At 38.6% G+C, this 22,956-nt stretch overlaps 1 protein-coding gene and 1 non-coding gene across 2 annotated transcripts in view; one reads left to right on the top strand and one right to left on the bottom strand.

Annotated features, from left to right (window-relative positions):
• Nucleotides 1-13,643, top strand: part of DMRT3 (doublesex and mab-3 related transcription factor 3) — a 27,728-nt gene extending 14,085 nt beyond the window's left edge. The window contains exons 4-5 of the mRNA XM_044678460.1: nt 7,265-7,473; nt 12,578-13,643. Coding sequence (XP_044534395.1) covers nt 7,265-7,473; nt 12,578-13,560 — 1,192 coding nt within the window. The 3' untranslated portion in view covers nt 13,561-13,643. The remainder of the gene's footprint in view (nt 1-7,264; nt 7,474-12,577) is intronic.
• Nucleotides 13,644-15,275: 1,632 nt separating this feature from the next.
• On the bottom strand, nt 15,276-15,382 carry LOC123232668. The gene has a single exon (XR_006505195.1). It is a non-coding gene; the product is annotated as a U6 spliceosomal RNA (small nuclear RNA).
• Nucleotides 15,383-22,956: the final 7,574 nt, after the last annotated feature.

The following is a 22,956-nucleotide window of genomic DNA, read 5'->3' as shown; positions in this document are numbered from 1 at the left end:
CTCTCCTCTCCTCTCCTCTCCTCTCCTCTCCTCTCCTCTCCTCTCCTCTCCTCTCCTCTCCTCTCCTCTCCTCTCCTCTCCTCTCCTCTCCTCTCCCTCCACCCCCTCTTTTCTTCCCTTTATTGCCATTCTCTCCGTGTTTTCTCCTTTCCTGCCCTCACGGAATCTCAGAATTGGAAAGCACTTCAAAGACCATCTAGCCCGATGTGGACCAATACAAGAATACAAAGTTGACAAGTGATTATCATAAACCCATTACTGACCTCTAGTCAGTGAGGGGTCACCTACTAAACTGCCTTATCCTCATCCCACTTTTAGGTAGTTGTTAGCAAAAGCTAGAGTATATGTATATACATTCACACACATATATGTAAAGTGTGCATATGTATGTATTACACACAGATATCTATCATTAAGGTTTATAAAGTGCTTTTCAAATGTTAACATTTTATTCTCACAACACCCTAGGAGGTAGATGTCATTATTATTCTCATCCCCAATTTACAGATGAGGAAATTGAGGCAACTAGGTTGAGTGATTTTCTTAGGGGTCATACAACCTGTAGGTGTCAGAGACTGGATTTGAACTCAGGTCTTCTTGATTCTAGGTGGAGAGTTCTATTCACTGTGCCACCTCACTGTCATATCCATTGTAAATCTTCTTTTCACCTTTTGCTCCAAGTTATGTTCACTGGGACAAGAAACATATATCTGATCTCCCTTTCACATAGCTCCTCAAAGTCCCTTCCCTTCTCTTCCCTTTCTTCCCCTTTCCTCCCTTCCCTCTCTTCCATCACTCTCTCTATTCTATTCCCCATTCCTCTTCCATCCTTTTCTCTCAATTTACTTCTCTTCCCCTGTCACTGTTTCTTCCTTTTCTGTACTGCTGCTGCACATTGACCACTACCTCCTCTGGGTCCCATCTTTTACTGGAAAGATTGACCATTCAACTGGAAGCTGTTTTTTGAGGTGGTGGCAATGATAAGATTGATGGTATCAGTAGAACTGTTCATTAAAATGATGATGTAGTTTGAAAACATCTTCTATCCCTTTGTCTTTAAAAGCTGAAAGTTACCAAAGAGGCAGAGCCCAACTACTGAATTAAGAGCAAATATCTTTCTCTTTCTAGAAAAGTAGAAGCAAATAAAGGACTAATAGAAAACAGAAGGGGGGAGAAAGGCAGCTCTAAAATTTTCCAGTTGTTAGGTAGACACTTTAGTAGTTTCCTTTGTACTTCCTTGATTCCTACTCTGAAAAATGTCTATTTTTGACTAAAGGAAGAGAAGACAGACCCCGGAATTTAACTTTTGAGCAGCATAAGTGGATGTGTGCTACATTTGGCATTTAAAATTTTGCAAAATCCCAAGATCTATTAATCCAAACTCTTCTTTGGCTAGATCATCAGTCAATGCCAAGAACCATTCTTTCCTTTAAAATTCATTAAGGCTATTCTTCTAATAATGTAAAAAAGGACTGAGCTGAGCTCTTCAGTTTCTCATAATTTGTTGTTTTTATCTTATGTAGAGAATCAGAGAGGGATAGGGACTGAACCTATGATTTCACTGATATAGTGAATTTCCCAATGAGGAAGCTCTCTACAACTGCAGTTCCTCATCTTCTCTACCACAAGTGGACTTAGAACAGGGGTTCTTAGTTGTTTTTTTTTTTTTAAATCATGGGTCCCCTTGGCAGTCTAATGCACCTATGAATCCCTTCACAGAATAATATTTTTAGATCCATAAAATAAAACACGTGGGGATTAAAGACCACTTATCTTTAAACATATTTACAAAATACATTAAAGAAAAACAGCTCTCTCCCCCCAAATCCACAGAGTGAATCCACAGATGTTAAGTGACTTGTTCATGATGATATAGTATATATCAGAGGTGAGACCTGAACTCAGGTCTTTGTGGCTCCAAGGTCAGCTCCCACAGTACTTTAAATATGGAAATCATTTCCCACAATACCTCTGGTTATCTACAAGAGAAAGTATAACAAGGACAGAGCTTACACTTGACGTCAGGCTGGGGAGTTCCACTGCTAAAAGCTCCTACTTTGGCTTTTCTTCCTGTAGAATCTCTGTTAGACTTGCATGTGCATAAAGTGTTTTTTTTTTTTTAATTGACTCCTGTTGAGACGTGTGTTCAAGTGAAGAGATAGTTCGTGAGAGATAGTACAATATGCATTTCAAACTGCTTGACATGATTTCAAGGAGAAAAAAGACCGTCGACTTTTGAGTGAAGAAACATTCCTGTATGTGCCTGTATGTTTGCATTTTCTTTTGGAACTTAAAAGGTGACATGTTTGTATAGACGTGATGGAATATAGTAGATAAAAATACTGCATTTTGTGCTAGGAAATTCCTATTCATATGTCTAAATAGAGAATTTATCTTAAATGTGCTCTGAACTTTTTCAGAATGATTGAAATGAACACCTTGAAACAATGTTTTTAAGGAAAAAAATTCTGCAAGATTCTTTTAAGTCTGAGGTTTAAAGTTGGAAGAATCCTCAGAAGAAAATCCGAATTTTATAGACCGTAACCTGACACAGTCATTTTTGTGTGGCTGTGTTTTTTGTTGTCTAATTAGTCAAATAGCTGTGGATATAGTGGCTGAATTGTGGTATAGTTTATTCACCTATTTAGAAAAGCTTTAAAAGGTTGGGAGCAGGGCATATACACTATTATCCTTGGTAAAAGTTTTCCTTTAAAGGGAGATCTGCATATGTATTTCCTTTGCAGATCTATACACCTGTAATGAAAAGGTGAATGTGTTGTCATAGATAATGAAAAACATTTTGATTTAAAATGAAGGATTCAGTCAAAAGTCAGGCTATTTTAAGATACTTTGGTGCGGAGTGTCCTATGAAGAGAAGTACTGGGATAGAGATCATTGATATTGTCTTTTCACTTGTATTGCAAATACAGAGTACCTTTTTCATAGGTACAGCGGGGCTGTCACGTTAATCTTCAGGCTTTCCCCCCCTTTTAAGCCTTATCTGTCATCATTTTTCTTTCTATTTTTCTACATTTTCATTTATACTAATTGATTGCTTCTATTTTAACCTTTGTGCTAAATGAAATCCCAAACATTTTTAAAGCTACAATGATTTCTTTGTGGTGCCTAAACCTGGGAGGTTATTTAGGAAAAACTTCAGTGGAAGTTTGGAGATCCAACTTAAATGTTTTATTTCATTTTCTATCGCTACGTACCTAAAGTTAACATAATATTTACAAGAAAATAATTTAAAGTGCATTTGGTTTAGGTGCAACAGCAGAACAAATTTAGTCACTGTAGCATTGCAAATGGAGATAGAGACTGGATCTGTCTGTGATCCCATTGTTAGGAGAAACTCCCAGGTAGGAAATTCCTTTTACCAATGTAAGTCAGCACATATCTGTTAAGAGGCAGGGTTTGAACCCAGGAATTCCTAGCTTTCCAAAGCAGCTCTCTATCCCTTAGAGGATGCTGGCTTATAATATACATCAACTGTGCAGGGCAATAGTATGCTTGTAGTGTTAACCCACCGGAAATGAATCTCTAGGGGGAGAGAGTATAACTTCAGAGCTGAGTTTGTTGTTCAGATCCTCAACATCAAGCCATCAACAGCTTTGGGTTGTTGGGTATTTCATATGTAGGCTGGGTTTTACACACACACACACACACACACACACACACACACACGCACACACGCACACACACGCACACACACACTTTATCTATATGTTATATGTGCTGGGTATTTTATATGTGGATTGGGTTTTGTATATAGAAATAAAATATATATACCCATATATATGGACATACACATATTATATCTATATGTTATATGTGCTGAATATTTCATATGTGGGTTGGGTTTTATATATAAATAAAATATATACACATACATACAAACATATATTATTTCTATATGTCATATGTGCTGGGTATTTTACATATGAGTTGGGTTTTATATGTAGAAATAAAATATATACACCCATATATATGCACATACATATATTATATCTATATGTTATATGTGCTGGGTATTTTATATGTGGGTTGGGTTTTATATATAAATAAGATATATACAACAATATATATGCACATACACATATGATATCTATATGTTATATGTGCTGAATATTTCATATGTGGGTTGGGTTTTATATAGAAATAAAATATATACACATACATGCATACACATATCTTTATGTTATATATGCTTGGTATTTTATATGTGGGATAGGTTTTAGATGTGTGTGTGTGGTGTGTGTGTGTGTGTGTGTGTGTGTGTGCATACATATTCTATGTGTTGGGTGTTTTGTATGCTTGAATTTAACCGGGTGGAATTTGTGGCTGCATTTTTGCAGAAACATCTGGAAGAGTCCCCTCAGAGTGTCCTTTCAGCTTCTTAATTCTCTAGATAATGAAAGCTCATACAGTAGGTCTGAACTTGCCAAATCCATCGAATTTTAGCTGCAGTGACCATTAGCTGCGACCTTAACTCGGCCATTGGCTGCGACCTTAACTCGGGGCTGCTGTGTTGCAAATATCCGTCCTTAGTCACAGAGGGAGACTAGAGGAGAGAATGTGGATGGCCCGGCACAAATCTGTCACCACTATTTGAAAAACAACTCAAAGGGCATGCTCCACTGAGCATCGGTAACGTCATCTCTGTGGACAAAGAATAACTTTAAAACATTTTTTAAAAAGAAACTGAGAAGGCAGCTTGATATATTTGCCTATAGAGGTGCCTTTTCCACTGTTTACTATCCTATGAAACTCAAAGAAAATATGTGAAGGGAAAATGGCAAATGCTATTAGCCTGCTAATGTTGCTCATCCTTCTCTAGATCTGGGGTCTGGCTTTTGCAATCTTTAAGAATAGCTCCATTTCCTTGAAGGGGAGATACATATATTATAATATCCAGATGAATTTGCAGGGAGAATTCGAATGTACCAACCTCCACTTTTCATTTGTATAATATATTCTAAATTTCTTTCTGTTGGTATAGACGGGGGGCAGGTTATGTTGAAACTGTCCAAAGAAAAGAATGAATTTGTAGGTAAATCTTTCGCACACTTTCTTTTCACATGAGCAATTTGCAAAAGGAAAAAAAAACACATTTTTTCTTGAGGACTCAAATACAACTAGCTAAGCTTTTTCATCGTTCTTATCATTTTATAAGGAAGAGAAAATCTTTGCTTCTTTCAGCAGGGAGGACATTTTCTAGTGCCTCTAAATTTCTTCTAGCACTTACAATGTACACAGTGTTTTTGGAACTTAGAATCATAAATTTAGAGTTGGGGCTTTAGTGGCCACCTAATGTACTGTCTTAATTTTATACGAGGATATTGAAGAAAAAGGGGGGTGAATGACTCATCCAAGGCCACATAGATCAGAAACAAAGCCAAGATTTGGATCTGGGGCCTCCAACTTTAAATTCAAACAAACTATCCTATTAAACAAACAAACTATTTTATGCTGTACATAAGAGGCAGGTAGGTGGCACAGTGACTAGAATGCCCACATGGAGTGAAGAAGGCTTCTCCTCCTGAGGTCAAATCTAGCCTCAAACACTTACTAGCTCTTTGACCCTTGGAAAAAAATTAACCCAATTGGCCCCAGTTTCCTCATCTGTAAAATGAGCCAGAGAAGGAATTGTCAAACCACTCTAGTATCTTTGCCAAGAAAACCCCAAAAAAGGGGGCAGCTGGGTAGCTCAGTGGATGGAGAGCCAGGCCTAGAGACGGGGAGGTCCTGGGTTCAAATCTGACCTCAGATACTTCCTAGCTGTGTGACCCTGGGCAAGTCACTTGACCCCCATTGCCTACTCTTACCTCTCTTCTGCCTTGGAGCCAGTACACAGTATTGACTCCAAGATGAAAGGTAAGGGTTTAAAAAAATTTAAAAAAAGAAAAGAAAAGGAAAAAAAACCCCAAATGAGGTCAAGATGAGTTGGACATGACTTAACAACAAATACTATGGTCTATATTTTGGAAAGCTCTGTAAGGTTTTCCAAGATCATAGACCTCAAAAGTCCTCTAGACCAAATTCTTCATTTTCCAGAGCAAGAAACTGAGGTTCAGGGAGTTTAGTGACTTGCTCTAGGTCATGCAAGTCATAAATGTGGGAGGCAGGATTTGAACACCAGATCCTTTGACTGTAGATTCAGTGCCCTCTCCATCTCTTCTCTCATGAAGCAGATTATCAACTTCTTAAGGTCAAAGACCATTATCCTGAGCATAGCAGGTATTCAAATATTTGTTGTTGTTGATAATAGTAGTGTAAGATTAAAATTAATATCCAATAAATCCAAGTATTATATTTTATAAGTTTTATTAATAATCACTTGAAGTAGAGGAAAAGTATAGCCTGAGTAAAGAACAATTTTTCTTGACTGCATTTGTGGGAATATCCAAAACGTAAGGATGTAAGGTAAGGACAAAAGTAGGATTCTGGGAAACGGTGTCCTGGGGTACAAAATTCTAATTACACAGGAGGAAGGCAACAACAGTTGGTGGCACAATAAATAAAATGCTGGGCTTAGATTTAAGAAGACTTGAGTTCAAATCCAGCCTCAGACACTCATTACCTTTGTGACCCTCGGGAAGTCACTTAATTCTGTTTGCCTCATTTTCCTCATATGTAAAATAAGCTGGAAACAGAAACACCAGACCGCTCTACAAGAAAACCCTAAATGGGGTCATGAACAGTCGAACAAGATTGGAATGACTAAACAACAACCACAGTTAAATAAGAAAATTGCTTCCCCGTATATGCAGAATTTTAATAAAATTTTTATTTGAATAGTTACCTGAGAAATGTATGCGGCACTTGATTTGTTTTCCCAAATTCCAATGAGCAGAGGCCAAATCTGGTGCTGGGACTTGGGGGAAAGGAATAAGCATTTATTCAGCACTACTATGTGCCAGGCACTCTGCTAAATGCTTTATAAATATTATCTCCTTTGATCCTCATACCAACCTTGTGTTGAAGGTGGTGTTTAATCCTCATTTTACAGTTGAGGAAAATGGTTAAATGACTCGCTCAGGGTCACACATCTAGTGTCTGAGTTGAGATTTGAACTTGGGTCTCCCTGACTCTAGGCCCAGGGCTCTGTGAACCACCTAGTGCCTCAGGTTCATTTCAGTGGGATGGCACATCACTGGAACTCTCTCATCATGTGTGGAGAGCCATAAGTCCTAAAAATGGAAATTATGCACAAATGACTAAAATAAGAATTTAGACTTTTTTTTTTCCTTTTTGAAACAAGGACACCAAATCCAAATACTACATTGACTGTTAATGTGGGCACCAACTTGGGCTGGTTCCCCTTTGATCCTCACACAGGGTGGCAAATGCCAGGCCTTTCTTTTTTTGACGTTTTGCACACCAAATGCACCAAAGTCACACCTGAAAGCCCAAGGTTGCTGTTTGTGGTTGAGCAGCCAATGAAGGCCGTCATGACACTTTTGGCTTCTGGTTATCCAATCTTTTTTTTTTTTCCCTGAAATGTTTTAGAATGAATAGGTGCATTGGATTTATATTGTGAGGGTATGCTATGTAGACTAGGAGCATAGAACCATAGAATGTCAGAGATGAAAGGAAATTCCATGGTGGTATAGTCCTCTATGCATGGTCCACATTTAACTTGTTCCATTATGGCTTATAAGGGACTGGTAGACTTAAAACTCATACTTAGGTAAGTTGAGTCTCCCACGGGGAGAATATTAATTGTGGAATCATTGAAGATTTTAGAGCTGGAAAGAACATTAGAAGTCATCAAGTCCCTTCATTTTACAGATGAGGAAACTGAGGCCCACAGTACCTCTGAAGTAAGGATCTTAATCTGTCTTTAGTAAAAATGAGCAGCAGGGAGTCTAAGGCGCTTAGTGGATCAAGGGCCAGGCTTAGAGATGCGAGGTCCTGGGTTCAAATTTGGCCTCTTAACCTCCATTGCTTAGCCATGACCACTCTCCTTCTTCCTTGGAACTAATATGCAGTATTGTCTCTAAGATGTTAGGTAAAGGCTTTAAAAAAATGAGCACAAAATGTGTGAACTTATAAAAGAGTGCTTTAATGAAGTTTTTATTGCCTAGATATTTATAGCTGTTATCTCATGAGAGAAGCAGCATGCCAGGCTGGAAAAAGAAAGGGTTTGCATTGGTTTTCAATGGTCTTTAAACATAACCACCACGTTCCAATTCATATTTTTGTTCAGTTGTTTCAGTTGTGCCTGACTCTTTTTGAGTCCATATGGGGTTTTCCTTGGCAGAGATACTGGTGTGGTTTTGCCATTTCCTTCTCCAATCCCTTTTTCAGATGAAGAAACTGAGGCAAAAGGGTTAAGTGACTTGCCCAGGGTTACACAGTCAGTATCTGAGACTAGAAAGAGGTTGTCTTGACTCCAGGCCTGGTTCTCTGTCCACCGAGTCACCTGGTTATCTCCTAATTCATATTTAGAATGTTCTAATATTTTTTTGGTGACTAGTTAGGTAACCTAATTGGAATAGAGAACTCCTAGCATGGAAACACCTTCTCTTAATGCAGATTAGCAATTGTTCTGCAATTTATAGCTTTAGAGCATTGAATAGACGTACCAAGAGACCTCATAGCCCATCTGTATTGAATCCATTTCTTCCTGGCTCTAAACCGACTCTCTATTTAATAGTCATGTTGCTTCTCAATAGATTCTTCTATTTTTATGTAGTTGTAGATGATCTATCTTCAACTACATAAAAATAGAAGAATCTATTGAGAAATCTATTTTTAAAAAAATAATAAATCACTTTCACTATCAAAGATCATCATAACGTTCTGCTATAAATAAGCCAATAGCACCTTCTTTCTAATAATTTCTCTAGAGCAGATCATGCTTTTCTCTTTGGAGTTATTAGTATTAAACTGGTCACTGGTTTCATTCGTTACAACTTATTTGCTCCTGTTGAGGGCTTCTTTACATGAGCATTCAATAATAGCCTGATTAGGAGAACTGTAGGATTAGAGGTTTAGATCTGGAAGGGACCTCGCAGGCCATTCGATCCAACTCTTCCATTTTACAGGTGAAGAGTTCTTGAGAGGTGAAGTCACTAACATACAGCCATATGGTGGTGAAAAAAAACAAAGCTAGAATTCGGCCTTGGGTCCTCCACTCTTTCTGCTATACTTTTCAATGTTAATTGATAAAAAAAAATGCCTTTGTGTTTTCCACAAATTCTGTTATGGAACAGTTTACGAAAAGCTATCCAGTGTTCTAGTCAGATAATGTTTGCGAAGGACTCTTCGAATTTTAAATCTCTATATGTCGGTTATTATCACTGTTATACCCTTACTATCCTATGGCCCTTGAATAATTGAAGCAATTACGTAATTATTACATAATTCACATGTATCAATTCCTAAGAAGACACTAATTCTTCATAAAAATAAGCTTCCAGCAACGATGTTTTTGTTCAGTCGTGGCTGACTCTTCATCACCCCCTTTGGGGTTTTCTTGGCAAATAGACTCGAATGGTTTTTTTGTTCCTTCACCAGCTCATTTTATAGATGTGAAAATGGAGGTTAACAGGATTAAGTGACTTGCCCAGGGTCACACAACTAGTAAGTGTTTAAGACTGGATTTGAACTCAAGGTCTTCTCGATTCCAGTCCTGGAGCTCTATCCACTGTACCATCTAGCTTCTCTTTAATTAATGTATATCCATTCATAAGAAGACACCAGTTCTTCAGGAAATTATGAAATAGACCTGTAGCAAGAATCCCAGCAATAATATTGAGCTTGTATCCTTATGCTTTTGTTCAGTTGTAAAAATAAATTACTTTATGCACTCCTGTGCAACTTGTTCCTTCAACAGTAGCGATGAATGAAACACAGTGGCTGGATTGTAACTTGTCCTAGGGCCATTTCTATCTGAACTGCAACCAATATAAATATGAGAAGACCAAAATAATAATAACATAATAAATAAACCTATAAATATATAATATATAATATACAAATAACACGTATAAATATGTAACATGCATATTATGTGTATATTTGTAACATATACATAATATAAATAACATAAATAAATAAAAACATAATATATAGGAAGGCATATAGAAATATAGAGACTTGAGAAGAGATCAAAATAATTTGTGTCTGATTTATACATCATCTCTCTTGTTTTGTATGTTTCCTGCCATTATTTTCAAGGATGACTTCAGGAACCCCCCCTACAGAGGATGAGTTCAATTCTAATATTTTTATTCAAAATATGCAAAAATTAACCATTTGGGCAAGAGTTAAAAAAAAAACCAGTAAGTTTAAAATACTAACATCAGGGTGGTAACTTTTTAAAGGACTATTTCTGTCTGAACTCTACGCCATTGAAAAAGCTGGGAACAAAATCCTTTTATTACCATGACTGCTGTGGCTGCTACGTCTACTACTACTACTACTGTCAGTATCGCAAGCACCTGTTTTTCTGTTTGTGCTGGAAGTTCTTCCTCTTTCATAGATTACAATCTATCTATAATATTATAATTTTATAACTTGGAGAAGTGACTTACTTATGGTCACACAATCAGTGTCAGAAGTGGGATTTGAATCAAAGTCTTCCTAACTCCAAATCTGGCAATCGGTCCACTATGCTTCCAATGACAATAATGGTTCACATTTATAGAATGATGTATAGCTTTCTAAGTTCTTTCCTCAACTTCATTTTATTTTTAAAAAGCCAAATTAACAAGCATTTATTTTTCTGTCTCCTGTTGTAGAACAACAACAAAAAGAGAAAATTAAAACCCTCATAATCAGATATGCATAGAGAAGCAAAACAAACACCTATGTTGATCACACCCCAAAATGTATGTCTCATTCTACATTTTGAGTCCATTGCTTCTCTGTCAGGAGAAGGATTGTCCCTTTTTCTTTAAATCTTCTGGAATCTGAGTTTGTCATTACAGCGATCAGAATTTTCAAGTCTTTCCAAGTTGTTTTTCTTTATTGTAGACTTTGCATCATTTCATAGATATCTCCATTTCCTCCACTACTTTGCACTTTTTATTTCTTATAGCATACTAATATTCTATTACATTCATATACAATAATTTGCTTAACTCTTCCCAAATAGAACAGTACCCCATTAGTGTCTAGTTTGTTGCTATTATTGCAAGTTCTGCTATAAATGTTTTTGTACATATGAGTCATTTTCCTATTTTTAAATCTCTTTGGGATAGTATATGCTTAGTAGTGGTACTGCTGTGTCTTTTAGCGATTTTGAGTGTTTTTATAGGGTTTAAACTTTTTTTTTAAATTAAGAAACCAACTGATCTTCCTCTAGCACTCAGTGTAATTTTGCTTACTCTTTAATGCTTATTGTATGCAAATGATTTTTGCTAGTCCCTTGAGATGCTACCTAAGAAAGGTTTCAGCATACCTCAGATATCTTTCTGTAGAAGATCTGCTATATCTGTCTCTATAGAATTATATCAGCAAACATATTATATTTTAGAACCTCATGAAGCATGCTATTGATTAGAATCCATGAGAAGTTGGTATAGATTTAATAATACATCACATTTCTATAACACTTTAAGATTTACAAATCATTTCTTCCACAGTGACCTTGTATGAATAGATGGAACAAGTATTATTATTGCCCTTGTTTTTTAAATGAGTAAACTGAAAGCACCTACTTGGAGTCCTAGGATCCCAGGTTACATCCCACCTCTGCTACTTACCACCTAGGGGAAGTCACTTCCTTTTGTCTTAGTTTCCTTATCTGTAAAATGGAACCTCTAAGGTTCTAGCTTTAGCTCCACAATCCTCTCTATGATTCTACAAACTTAAATCAGCCAAGGTTACTAATAAGTAGTCAACAGTTAGTAAGTGTAACATCCATGATCTTAAGTGGGGTCAAGGCTGCCTCACAGAATTCCATAGTGCCCCCCAGAACTCCAGGAGAGACTTGATATTCTAGTTCTTTTGACCGTAAGACCAAAGTTCTTACCAATGCACCATTTCTTTTGACACCAAGACCAATTCTTACCAATGGAGAAATCTGATTTTTAATATATTCTCCTGGGATATGTTAACACGGAGCTAACCAATTATGTTACAGAGCTATCACTGAGAATCTTACGTTCAAAAAATAGTAGGTGGTCAGTGTAGGCTCATTTTCTTGCCTTGCCCTGGCCTATAACCTTTGTAATGTGTCTTCTTGCACCACTCCCCTGGAAACCAAAAGAGACTACCTTTATAGACTGAGTTATTGGCTATGTGGACCAATCTCTTTAAGGTTATATGCATCACGTCACTATTCTCTTTAGAGGGGGAAGACTTCTGGGAATGGAAAATATCCTTCGGGCCTATCACGGGGAGAGGGGATCGTGCATTTTGCATCTTTGGTCATGAATATCTAACTCTCTGTCACCACACAAGAACTTTGGGCCAAATTTTATTTTGTTCTGTTGGTGTTTGCTGAACGATTTCCTGCCTAGTCGTGTTTCCTTTTCCTACAACAGCAGGGAAAGTCGGTGCTAGCTAAAGTGCCTCAGGTACAGCTGTCACTCTTTGGCGCCACCAGGAAGAGATTAACCAGCTGTTCTCTCCTTTTCAGATATGACAGAAGAGCGCCTAGGAGAAGGCAGTACAGCCGACAACACAGAGGTCTACAGTGACAAAGACACAGACCAGAGGAGCTCCCCAGATATGACCAAAAGTAAAAATTGCTTCACCCCGGAGAGCCCAGAAATCGTGTCAGTGGATGAAGGTGGCTATGCCATTCAGAAAAATGGCGGCACCACCGAGAGCAGGGCCGATAGCCCCAAGTACCATTCTGAGCAAAATCACCTCCTGATCGAAGGCCCGTCGGGAACTGTTTCTCTGCCTTTTAGCCTGAAAGCCAACAGACCGCCCTTGGAAGTGTTAAAAAAAATATTCCCCAACCAGAAGCCAACCGTGCTTGAGCTGATTCTGAAGGGCTGCGGGGGCGACCTGGTGAGTGCCGTGGAGGTCCTCTTATCCAGCCGGTCATCAGTCACTGGAGGGGACCGAACTTCTGCCGAATCAGAAAGTCTTGTTTTGCCTTCCAACGGGCACATTTTTGAGCACACGTTGAGTTCGTACCCCCTCTCCTCTTCTAAGTGGTCCGTGGGGTCTGCCTTTAGAGTTCCTGACACGCTGCGGTTTTCCACCGATTCTAGCAACGTAGTGCCCAATCCTTTGGCAGTCCCCTTGCAGCACCCCTTTCCCCAGCCGCCCCGCTACCCTTTGATGCTGAGGAATACTTTGGCCAGAAATCAGTCCAGCCCCTTTCTGCCCAATGACGTCACCTTGTGGAACACCATGACCCTGCAGCAACAGTACCAGCTGAGGTCTCAGTACGTCAGTCCCTTCTCCAGTAACTCTACCAGTGTCTTCCGCAGTTCTCCCGTCCTTCCCACTCGCACGCCGGAAGATCCTCGGATCTCGCTCCCTGAGGATGGATGCCCCATTGTGTCAAAGCAGCCTATTTACACAGAGGATGACTATGACGAAAGGTCCGATTCCTCAGACTCTAGAATACTCAATACGTCCTCCTAAGGTGGCGCCCGACAGCTGGCTAAGCGTTGCAACACTTGGTCACCACGAAGAGGAAGCATACTGTCCAAGGCTCCTTTAATGACGTGACTTTGCTTGATACTATACCTTAGCAATAAAAACATAATTTATTTAATTTCTTGCACTTCACTGGAAAATGCCAAAAAGCTATACTCTATGGCTTTAGTGCTACATGTTGATTGTAAAGGAGATTCTAATGCTAAGTAAGAATAGGCATGGGAAAACGGGGACTGCGAAAGATCTGGAGTGGGCTGTAAAGCCCCTTTCAAACCCTTAACTCAGACAACCTGGAATGTTAAATTAAATAATATACTTGAATGCAATTTTGTAAGAGAGGATTCCTCAGGACATAAGGCACGGGAAGGAAGTGGTTCAGTCACAAATGGACTTAACAGGAACATTATATTCTTATGCTAAAAATCATTCTTGCTTTTAAAAGAGAGACTGCACTTGAGAATAGAGTTAACTGCTTATGTGCTATTTAAGCTTTGGACACTTTTTAGAGACAAACACTATTAAGAATTATTCTTTTCACATGGCTAGATCGAAACATGTGTAATGTCGATGTAAAACCAATTAAAGCTGTGGATTGCATGAAATGTATTGTGAAATGAACACAAGATTAAGCATTGTCAGGTTAATGTAGCATGCTAAGGACTCTAGAAAAAATAAACTAAGACGATGACCTCTGTTTATGTCATTTGTACCTGTGGGAAGTACATCTCTGAAGATAAGAACCTGGTGTAAAAGGACATGCCCAGATAACAATGTAGAGAAGGGAATAGATGCTAGTCTGAATTAAATGAGACTTTACCTGGGAATTATGAAGAGCATATTTGAGGGTTACACTAGAAAGAGTAAAGAATTTCCTTCCTTCCTTCCTTCCTTCCTTCCTTCCTTCTTTCCTCCCTCTCTCTCTCTTTCTCCCTCCTTCCCTCCCTCCCTCCCTCCCTTCCTTCCTTCCTTCCTTCCTTCCTTCCTTCCTTCCTTCCTTCCTTCCATCAATAAGTACTAATTTAGAGTCTACTAAGTACAGTGTGTGTATACACATGGTTTCCTCCACCCTGTAGGTACTTAAAATGCTTCTTGACTGAGTGAGCTTGTTATAGGGAATGCCTTAAAAATGGTGCCACTCATTATTTACCAGTTGGTTTGCCCATAACTCAAGCTACAGTTCAGCCAAGGAGGACATAAGTTCACAGAAAGTTGGGTTTCAAAAAAACTCACAGATCATCAGTCCAGGAGTTCTTTTCCTTTTTGTGGGCGATGGACCCCCTTTGCAGTTTGCCAAGCCTATGGACCATTTTCAAAATAACATTTTAAAAATATAATTTTATTTTTAAAAAACATTTTTCCATGGTTCCATGCTTCATGTTCTCTTCCTCCCCTCTTCCTTTCCCTTCTTGAAGTTGACAAGCAGTTCCACTGGGTTATACATGTATTATCACTTGATACCTATTTCCATATTATTCATTTTTGTAATAGAGTAATCTTTTAAAACCAAAACCCCAAATCATATACCTATATAACTGAGCGACAAATCACATGTTTTTCTTCTGCAATTCTACTCCCACAGTTCTTTCTCTGGATGGGAATAGCATTCTTTCTCCTAAGTCCCTCAGAACTCTCCTGGATCATTGCGTTGTTGTTAGTAGCAAGGTCTGTTACATTTGTTCATACTGCCATGTTTCAGTTACAAAAATATGGAATGCTTCACAAATTTGCATGCCATCCTTGTGCAGGGACCATGTTATTCTTCTCTGTATTGCTCCAATTTTAGTATATGTGCTGCCAAAGTGAGCACTAGAATAACATTTTTAAGTGCATAAAATAAAATGCATTGGGTTTCAAAGGAATTCTACCAACATTTTATTAAGATGTAATTATAAAAATATTTTTTAAAATTCGCATAGCAGGGGTAGCTAGTGGATAGAGAGCCGGACCTGGAGAAGTTCCTGGATTCGCATTTGGCATCAGATACTTCCTAGCTGTTTGGCCCTGGGCAAGTCACTTAACCCCAGTTGCCTAGCCCTTACTGCTCTTCTGCCTTGGAACTGTTACTTAGAATTGATTCTAAGAGAGAAGACAAAGGTTTGAAAAAAATTCATATAGCCTAGGTTAAGAACCTTGAGCTAGCCCAACCTCATCCTTTTACAGATGAGGAAATGAAGGTCTAGAGATTTGCACAAAGTCACAGGTAGTAACAGAGCCATACCTCAAACCTAGAATTTTAACTATAAACCTATGTCTCATTGCATCATAAGATTATTTGGAATTGTTGATATTTGATGCATCTATGAGATGGGCTCAGCACCTCAGTTTCAGAACTATGAGAATTTATCACACCTAAAGACTGTTTATTTATGTGTGTCTGTGGAGATGTATGAAGAAGGCACCTGCTATGTTTGGTAGTATCTTATGGTGGGCTTCCAGGAAGTCTAGATAAAAAGGTATGGTTGAGTGGTGATCTGCATCATTGGAGGAAATAACTACATCACTGAGATCACAGCTCCATTGGTATATCTGAACACTGGAGAATGTGTATGTGTGAAACTTTAGCTGCCCAGATATAAAAAAAAATGGAATTTTCAAGAAATTATGTTCAGCAAAGCCTATATCAACAGTTTCTTTCGCCTACTGTTTCCATCTTTCAAAGCAAGAATTTCTTTAGACCTTTTTTTTGTTGTTGTTATAGATTCTTTTGGCAGTTTGGTGAAGGTTCTGGGTACTCCTTAGAACAGTGATGGTGAACCCTTTAGGGACCGAGTGCCCAAATTGCAACCCTCATGCTACATGTGAGCCGTCTTACCCGAGACAGGGGCAGGAGGAAGTGCTCCCATTGGGCTGCTGGACAGAGGGGCAGGGGATGTGAGAGATGTTCACTCAAGTGCAGTGAGGAGGGGGAAGGGAGCCCCTTCTGGCATGTGTGCCAACAGTCTTAGAATAATGATTTTAAATAGTTGAAGGAATTGCTAAATTGCAGCTAGAGGTTAGTGAAAATAAAAGTATATATTTTTTCCCGTCCAAACTCACAGATCCCATAGAGGCACTAGAGGAGAAAGGCAAAATCCAATCTGGAACCTCTGTTTCCATCTCTGTAAATAAGGATCTTTTTTCTTTTTCTCTTCAAAATATGGCAAAAACTTTGTTATTAGAATGGCTGGAGGAATGGGAACATAGTAAGAGGAAGTGTAGTATAGTAGGAGCAGTGCCATTCTTGTTAGAAGGTGGCTTCAGATTCTGTGTCAGCCCATAAACAGTGAACAGGAGGTTGAGTAAAAAGGCACTCAGCAAGGACCTTTCAGGCTGGAGTATGGTTCTTTCCATAACACTAGAGGAGAGAAGAAATTGGAGAAGAAATTGGAGAAGAAATATTTAGAACAGAAAAAGTACTCTAGGTACCTTTGAAATGAGAAATCTTTTTCTTTTTTAACCCCTTGCCTTCCATCTTAGAATTACTATTATGTGTTGGTTCCAAGGCAGAACAGTAAGGGCTAGGTCATGGGGATTAAGTGACTTGCCCAGGGTCACAGAGCTAGGAAGTATTTGAGGTCAGATTTGAACCCAGGACCACCCATCTCAATCCACTGAGTCACTCAGTACCCCCATTTTGGGATTTTCTTGGCAAAGATACTACAGTGGTCTGCCATTTCCTTCTCTAGCTCTTTTTTACAGATGAGGAAATTGAGGCAAACATGGTTAAAGTGACTTGCCAAGGAACATACCACTAGTAAGTGTCTGAGGCTGCATTTGAATTCAGGTCTTCCTGATTCTAGACCCAGCCCTTTGTCTACTGTGCCACCTAGCTGCCTTAAATCAGGCTTTTCCTGATTCTGAGGATATTAGTGTATCAGTGGTCAAATTCACTTGGACCAGACCCCAAGGACCAAAGTTGCAGATATTTTGTGTAGGTGCTAAACATCTCAGAATCACACAATTTTATGATTGTAAAGCATGTTAGAGGCTATCTAGTCTAAATTGTAAAACATAACAAGAAAGGAAGTTTTCTTATATCTTTGGCTATTGTCTGGGCCTGCCTACAAAATGAGCATGCCAGAGGCAGACCTATGTGAAAAGGGCATTGATTTTCTGCATTAGAGAATTTGCATGTATTTATTTAATGTGGAACATCGACGGCAGACCAAGAATTAGCTACAGATATTTAAAGGTCCCTGCGCACAATGCAGAATGGATATTCTCAGTCACAGGGCTTCTTAAGCTGGGGTTGGCAAACTTCATTTTTCAAATTGTTTTATTATAACTATTTTTCAATACGGTTGGTTTTTTTGTAACCTTCTGCATTTTATTAACAATATTCTGATGGATCCTTAGACTTCACTGGACTGCCAAAAGAATCCATGACACCAAGAAGGTTAAGCACACCTGCTCTGCTACAAATCACACTGGATTGAAAAGCAATTAAACTGTTGCATCTGGCTTCCTTTAAAAGCTGATTTGGATCAACACACGCTCAATCTGAAAGACTACTATTAAAGAAGACAAAAAAACAGCTGTTGGAGAAATAGCTCATTAGTTGCTGCAAGCTCTCTCTCTCTCTGTCTCTCTCTCTGTCTCTCTCTCTTTCTCTCTGTCTCTGTCTCTCTGTCTCTGTCTCTGTCTCTGTCTCTGTCTCTGTCTCTGTCTCTCTGTCTGTCTGTCTATCTCTCTCAAAAATCCTTCTGCCTTAGGATTAATACAAGGATCCGTTTCAAGGCAGAAGAGTAGTCTAAGCAACTGGGGTTAAGTGAGTTGTCTAAGTTCACACAAATAGGAAGTATCTGAGTTCAGATTTGAACCTAAGCCCTCCACTGAGCTACCCAGCTGCCTCGTCCTGTATAGTTTTAATTTTAATATTTAATTGACCCAAAGAAGACATTTCTTATTTAATTAAGAGAAATGAGATCAATTAAATTAAGAGAGAATTAAAGATGTTGGGATCCCAATGATTCCGTGCTGGTACCTCTGCCACTCTACCTGCATCCAGAGAGGGCAGCATCTCTTTGATAGTCTTGGTTTTCATGGAACATTTCCCATTGTCCCTGCCTGTGTATATTCAATTAATGGTCCTCCTCACCTAGAACCTTAGGATGTTAGAGCTGGATTTGAAAGATGATTTAATTCCACCCCCTCTTTTTACAGATTAGGAAAATCAGAGTTAGGGAGGGGAAATGGCCCAATGTCGTGACCGTCAGTCAATCTGTTTCCATATACGCAGACATTTTACATTGTATGAACTAGGGAGCTGGACATGACTCCATTTTTTCCATGTTTCATTTGAATGTAGACATTATCTCGTGATTTTAGCTATAGTCTTCTCCAGACTTCCAGAAAGAATGGCCGTGAATCTCCAGTGTCACTTATCTCTGCAAATGAGGACTTATTTTCTCTCTTCAAAATATAGTTAAAGTTTTGTTGTCAGGACTACCGAAGAAATGGGAGTGTGTTGAGAGGTAAGATGCTATCGTGGAAGGAGTGCCATCCTTGAAACCAGAAGGCATGAGTTCCCAGTCCAGCTAGTCTCCCATAGAAGCTGTATGTGATCATGGGCAAATTTGTTGACCCTTTTGAGCTTCAGTGTGCCAATCTATAAATTGCAGATAACAATACTTTCATTATCTTAGCTCATAGACTTGCTTTGAAAGTTCAATATAACTAGCTGTGGGTTGTTATTCATCAATAATGCCTGTTTCCCCAGGTAATTTCCCTCTTCATCATCCCCTTGCTCTTACCCCTTAGACCTGGGAGAAGGGAAAAGGGATAAGTCCTTCAAAGCAGATTTAACTCCCTTCCCCCATCACCCAGCAGAAAAGTAAGTACCCCTATAGCAATCTCTTTCTTTAATAGCTAAGCCATCCATGCTGATTACGAGCTTGAGCCATTTATTGGAAGGATATTGGAAATGACAGTAAAGGGCCAGATAACAGGCTGTACAATGCTACTATTTCCCTTCCTACCTCCAACACTCAATGCATAACTATTTCTTTGGGTTAAAATTTCCCCCTCTCTCCCACAGGGAGAGTTGTGAAGCCTAATTATCCCTAATAGGCTTATGAGATTGTTGAGGCTGCCCATTGTTCCCTCCTTCTAAGGTTCCTAAGGACACCTGTGAAGAGTTTTTGTCTGATTTCTGAACCTTAAGAAAACTTCATACTCTATAAGAAGAAAAAAAATGAAAGAAGAAAGAAGAATAAGCTGGGGTGCATTCAGAAGAGAAGTATTTGTTAGTCACACGATGGTAGCCAAGACAAAGGGAGAACACTGGGAAATGGAAAGAGTTCTGGACTTGGAAGCTTAAGATGGGTTGGAGTCTCAGCTCTTAAGCAGTTGTGTGAACTCAAGCTTGCCACAACCTCTTGATACTTCAATTTTCTCATCTGTAAGATGGAGATAAACACATTCACAGTACCTATTTCACACGACTGTTTGCTGTGAGGAACACTCTGAAATACTATGGCAGTACAGAAACTTATTATGTTGCATATCAATCCAAAGGAGGGGAACCCACATTGGCTGATAGAAAAGTAGAACTTAAGTGGGGGTGACCAAACTGCTACATGTGAATGTGTTTATCTCCATCTTACGGATGAGAAAATTGAAACAGAATTCATTGCAATTAAGAAATTCTATGCTTTTGGGCCAGTCTCTCTTAGCAGTGACTTCTATAACTGCGCAGGTTGCCAAGACTAATTTTATTTTAAAGTTATAGTAACATGATAATAATAGCTAGTATTTATATAGTATTTTAAGTTTTGCAAAGCAGTTGGCAAATATTATCTCACTTGATTCTCACAACAAGCCTTTAAGGTAGAGTGCTATTATTATCTCCATTTTACAGATGAGAAAACTGAGATGAAAAGACTAAGTGACTTAAATGATATCAGAAACAATAGGGAGAGAAGATTGGATTCGCAGTCCAGATCAAGGGAAATATTCTTACTGAGTCTTCAGAGGAGACTCTCCTAAGATTCTAAGCTTGGAAAAAAAAAAGAATCTAAGCTTGCCCTACTGACAAGTCCCTAAGTGCATCATGGGAACATTTGTTGGGTGCCTGGAAAACAGGGCCTGTTTGTATCTGAACTGACACGTTTGAAAAATGAATTCGATTCTCCAGAATCCTGTTTCAGTGATTCATTCTTTATGGGCATTTACTCAGAAGACATGAGTCAAAAATAAGATTGATGCTAAATTTATATGTTAATTTTAATATCTAAGCTATCCTGTATTTGAAGAATAAGATCAATTTCATTTCTTATGTGCTAGTGAATATTGTCATTACTGAGGGGAAAAATCATTTCTAAATGCATCCTGCCCAAACCTTATCCTGGAGGACACAGAATTTTCTGAAGAGGCTTTTGTTTCCTTTCCTTATGGGCTAATGCAACGTTATACTTTTAACATTTCCACATTAGCATGGTTTTTTTTGTATGAATGATACATAATCAGGGCAGGTAAAAAAAGCAATAACTTATAAATTGACTCTAGGGAGTTTGCTGGAGTTATTAGGTTATAATGAAGTTAAGGCAAGACCTCGACTATAATTTTGAAGAAAATTCAGTAGAATTAAAAAGAAGCATATTATTATAGAAAGAACATTGGGGCAGAAATAAGAAAACTTGGGTTCTAGTTCTGGTTTTACAATATTTCATGTTTTCTGGTACCATTTCCCAAACTAGAATCAAATTGCATTCTATAAAATGTCTTGGCCAAAGACAGATTGTGATAAGGAATTGGGGGTGTGGTGGAATAAGGAACATATTTTGATTTGAGGAAGTATCTGGAAGTATCTCCTTAGCCATAGAAGCCTTGTTAATGAAAATTGCAGAGTCTCTTTCTACTAGCAATAACCCTTACCAGACAACAGATGGATTCAAGAGAGCCTAGAACACCTTGAGGAGTTAGCAAAGGAAGGAATAACAAACCACCTTGGAAAGCCAGTGATTAAAGTGATTAAAGGTCAGTTTTTGTCCTGGGTTAATCTTTAGAGTGTATGAGTTTAGTAATTTTTACAAATAATTTCCACCTCTTTGAAAGTTAAATTTGTTCTCCTAGGCCCTAGAGGATAGAATTAGAGCAATGTTTGTGGTAGGGGCAGTTACAGGGAAGAAAATTTAGTTTTGATGTAGATGTAAGCAGGGAGGCAGCTATTTGGATATGGCTATGGGAATGCAGGACAAGAATCTTCCACTCTAACCTGCCTCTCCAGAATTGGCTAAGTAAAACTTCAGAGTCATCTTCCTAGTACCACTGTACCAGGTCCCTGTGCCAGGGACACAGGAAATAATGAAAGAATTTCTTTTCCTGAACCCAAATATTCAATTTTGTTTCATTAAATTCTTTTGCTTCGAATGCATGTGTCCTTTAGTTTGGTGAAAGGAAAATGTCAGAAGGAGGCTCATGAACTGTGGTTTTAGATAGATGCTAATTCAAAGAGTAGTTTACAGTGGAGTGTAGCTTTCAGATGACTGCATTGAAGATTAGAAAACTGAGGCTACATAAGGAAAAACTTCCTAGCAGCTATAATTGTCCCAAAGTGAAATGAACTAACTTGGGAAGCTCCACTAGAGATGCTCAGACGGAGACTGAATGGCTGCTTGAAAGGGTTGATGTAGGAGAAGACCTTGATCAAGTGCAGTTTGGGATAGATGGGGTCCCTTCCTGGTCTGAGTTTCCATGCTTCTAGCTCCCTTATTAGGTATTAGGATTGAGAAGACTCTTTTTGTCCCAATTAGGCCATTACGGATTTGATTAGGGCTAGGTTTAGGGAGAAAAGTCTGGGGACTGCTGCCCATGCTTTGCCTACTATTCTGGTGGCTCCAGCAAACAATAACCTTACTTTACATATATATATATATATATATACATATATATATACGAGTTTGGCTACTTTCTCTATTCTGCCCTTGTGGCTCCACCCAGCAAAGTGTATCAAATGAGTTAATATTTGTAAAGTGCTCAGCACATAGTAGGTGCTTTCCCCCTACGTTGTCTTCTGACTCCTTGACTGTAAATTTGGTTCTCTTTACACTAAATTTCTTTGTGTCCAATCCTTTTTATTTTTAACATTTTAATATTAATTGTTTTTATATCACAGTTATTTCCAGATATGTAGTTCCTCCAAAGTTCCTTTGTAACAAAGAAGAACTGGTAAACAAAATCAAATGACAAAGGGTAGCATCATTCTGGATGGATACTTTCCCACCCCTCTAAAAGAGGGAAATGACCAATGCCTTTTAATTAGTTTAAAAATAGTATTCTATTCAGGGATAGCTAGGCGATTCAGTGACTTGAGAACCAGGACTCGAGACAGGAGGGAGGTCTTGAGTTCAAATTTGGCTTCAGAAATTTCTTAGCTGTGTGACTCTGGGCAAGTCACTTAAC

This window comes from Gracilinanus agilis, chromosome 1 (assembly GCF_016433145.1).
Source record: "Gracilinanus agilis isolate LMUSP501 chromosome 1, AgileGrace, whole genome shotgun sequence".
Classification (NCBI taxonomy): domain Eukaryota; kingdom Metazoa; phylum Chordata; class Mammalia; order Didelphimorphia; family Didelphidae; genus Gracilinanus; species Gracilinanus agilis.
This window is presented reverse-complemented; position numbering and strand designations above follow the sequence as displayed.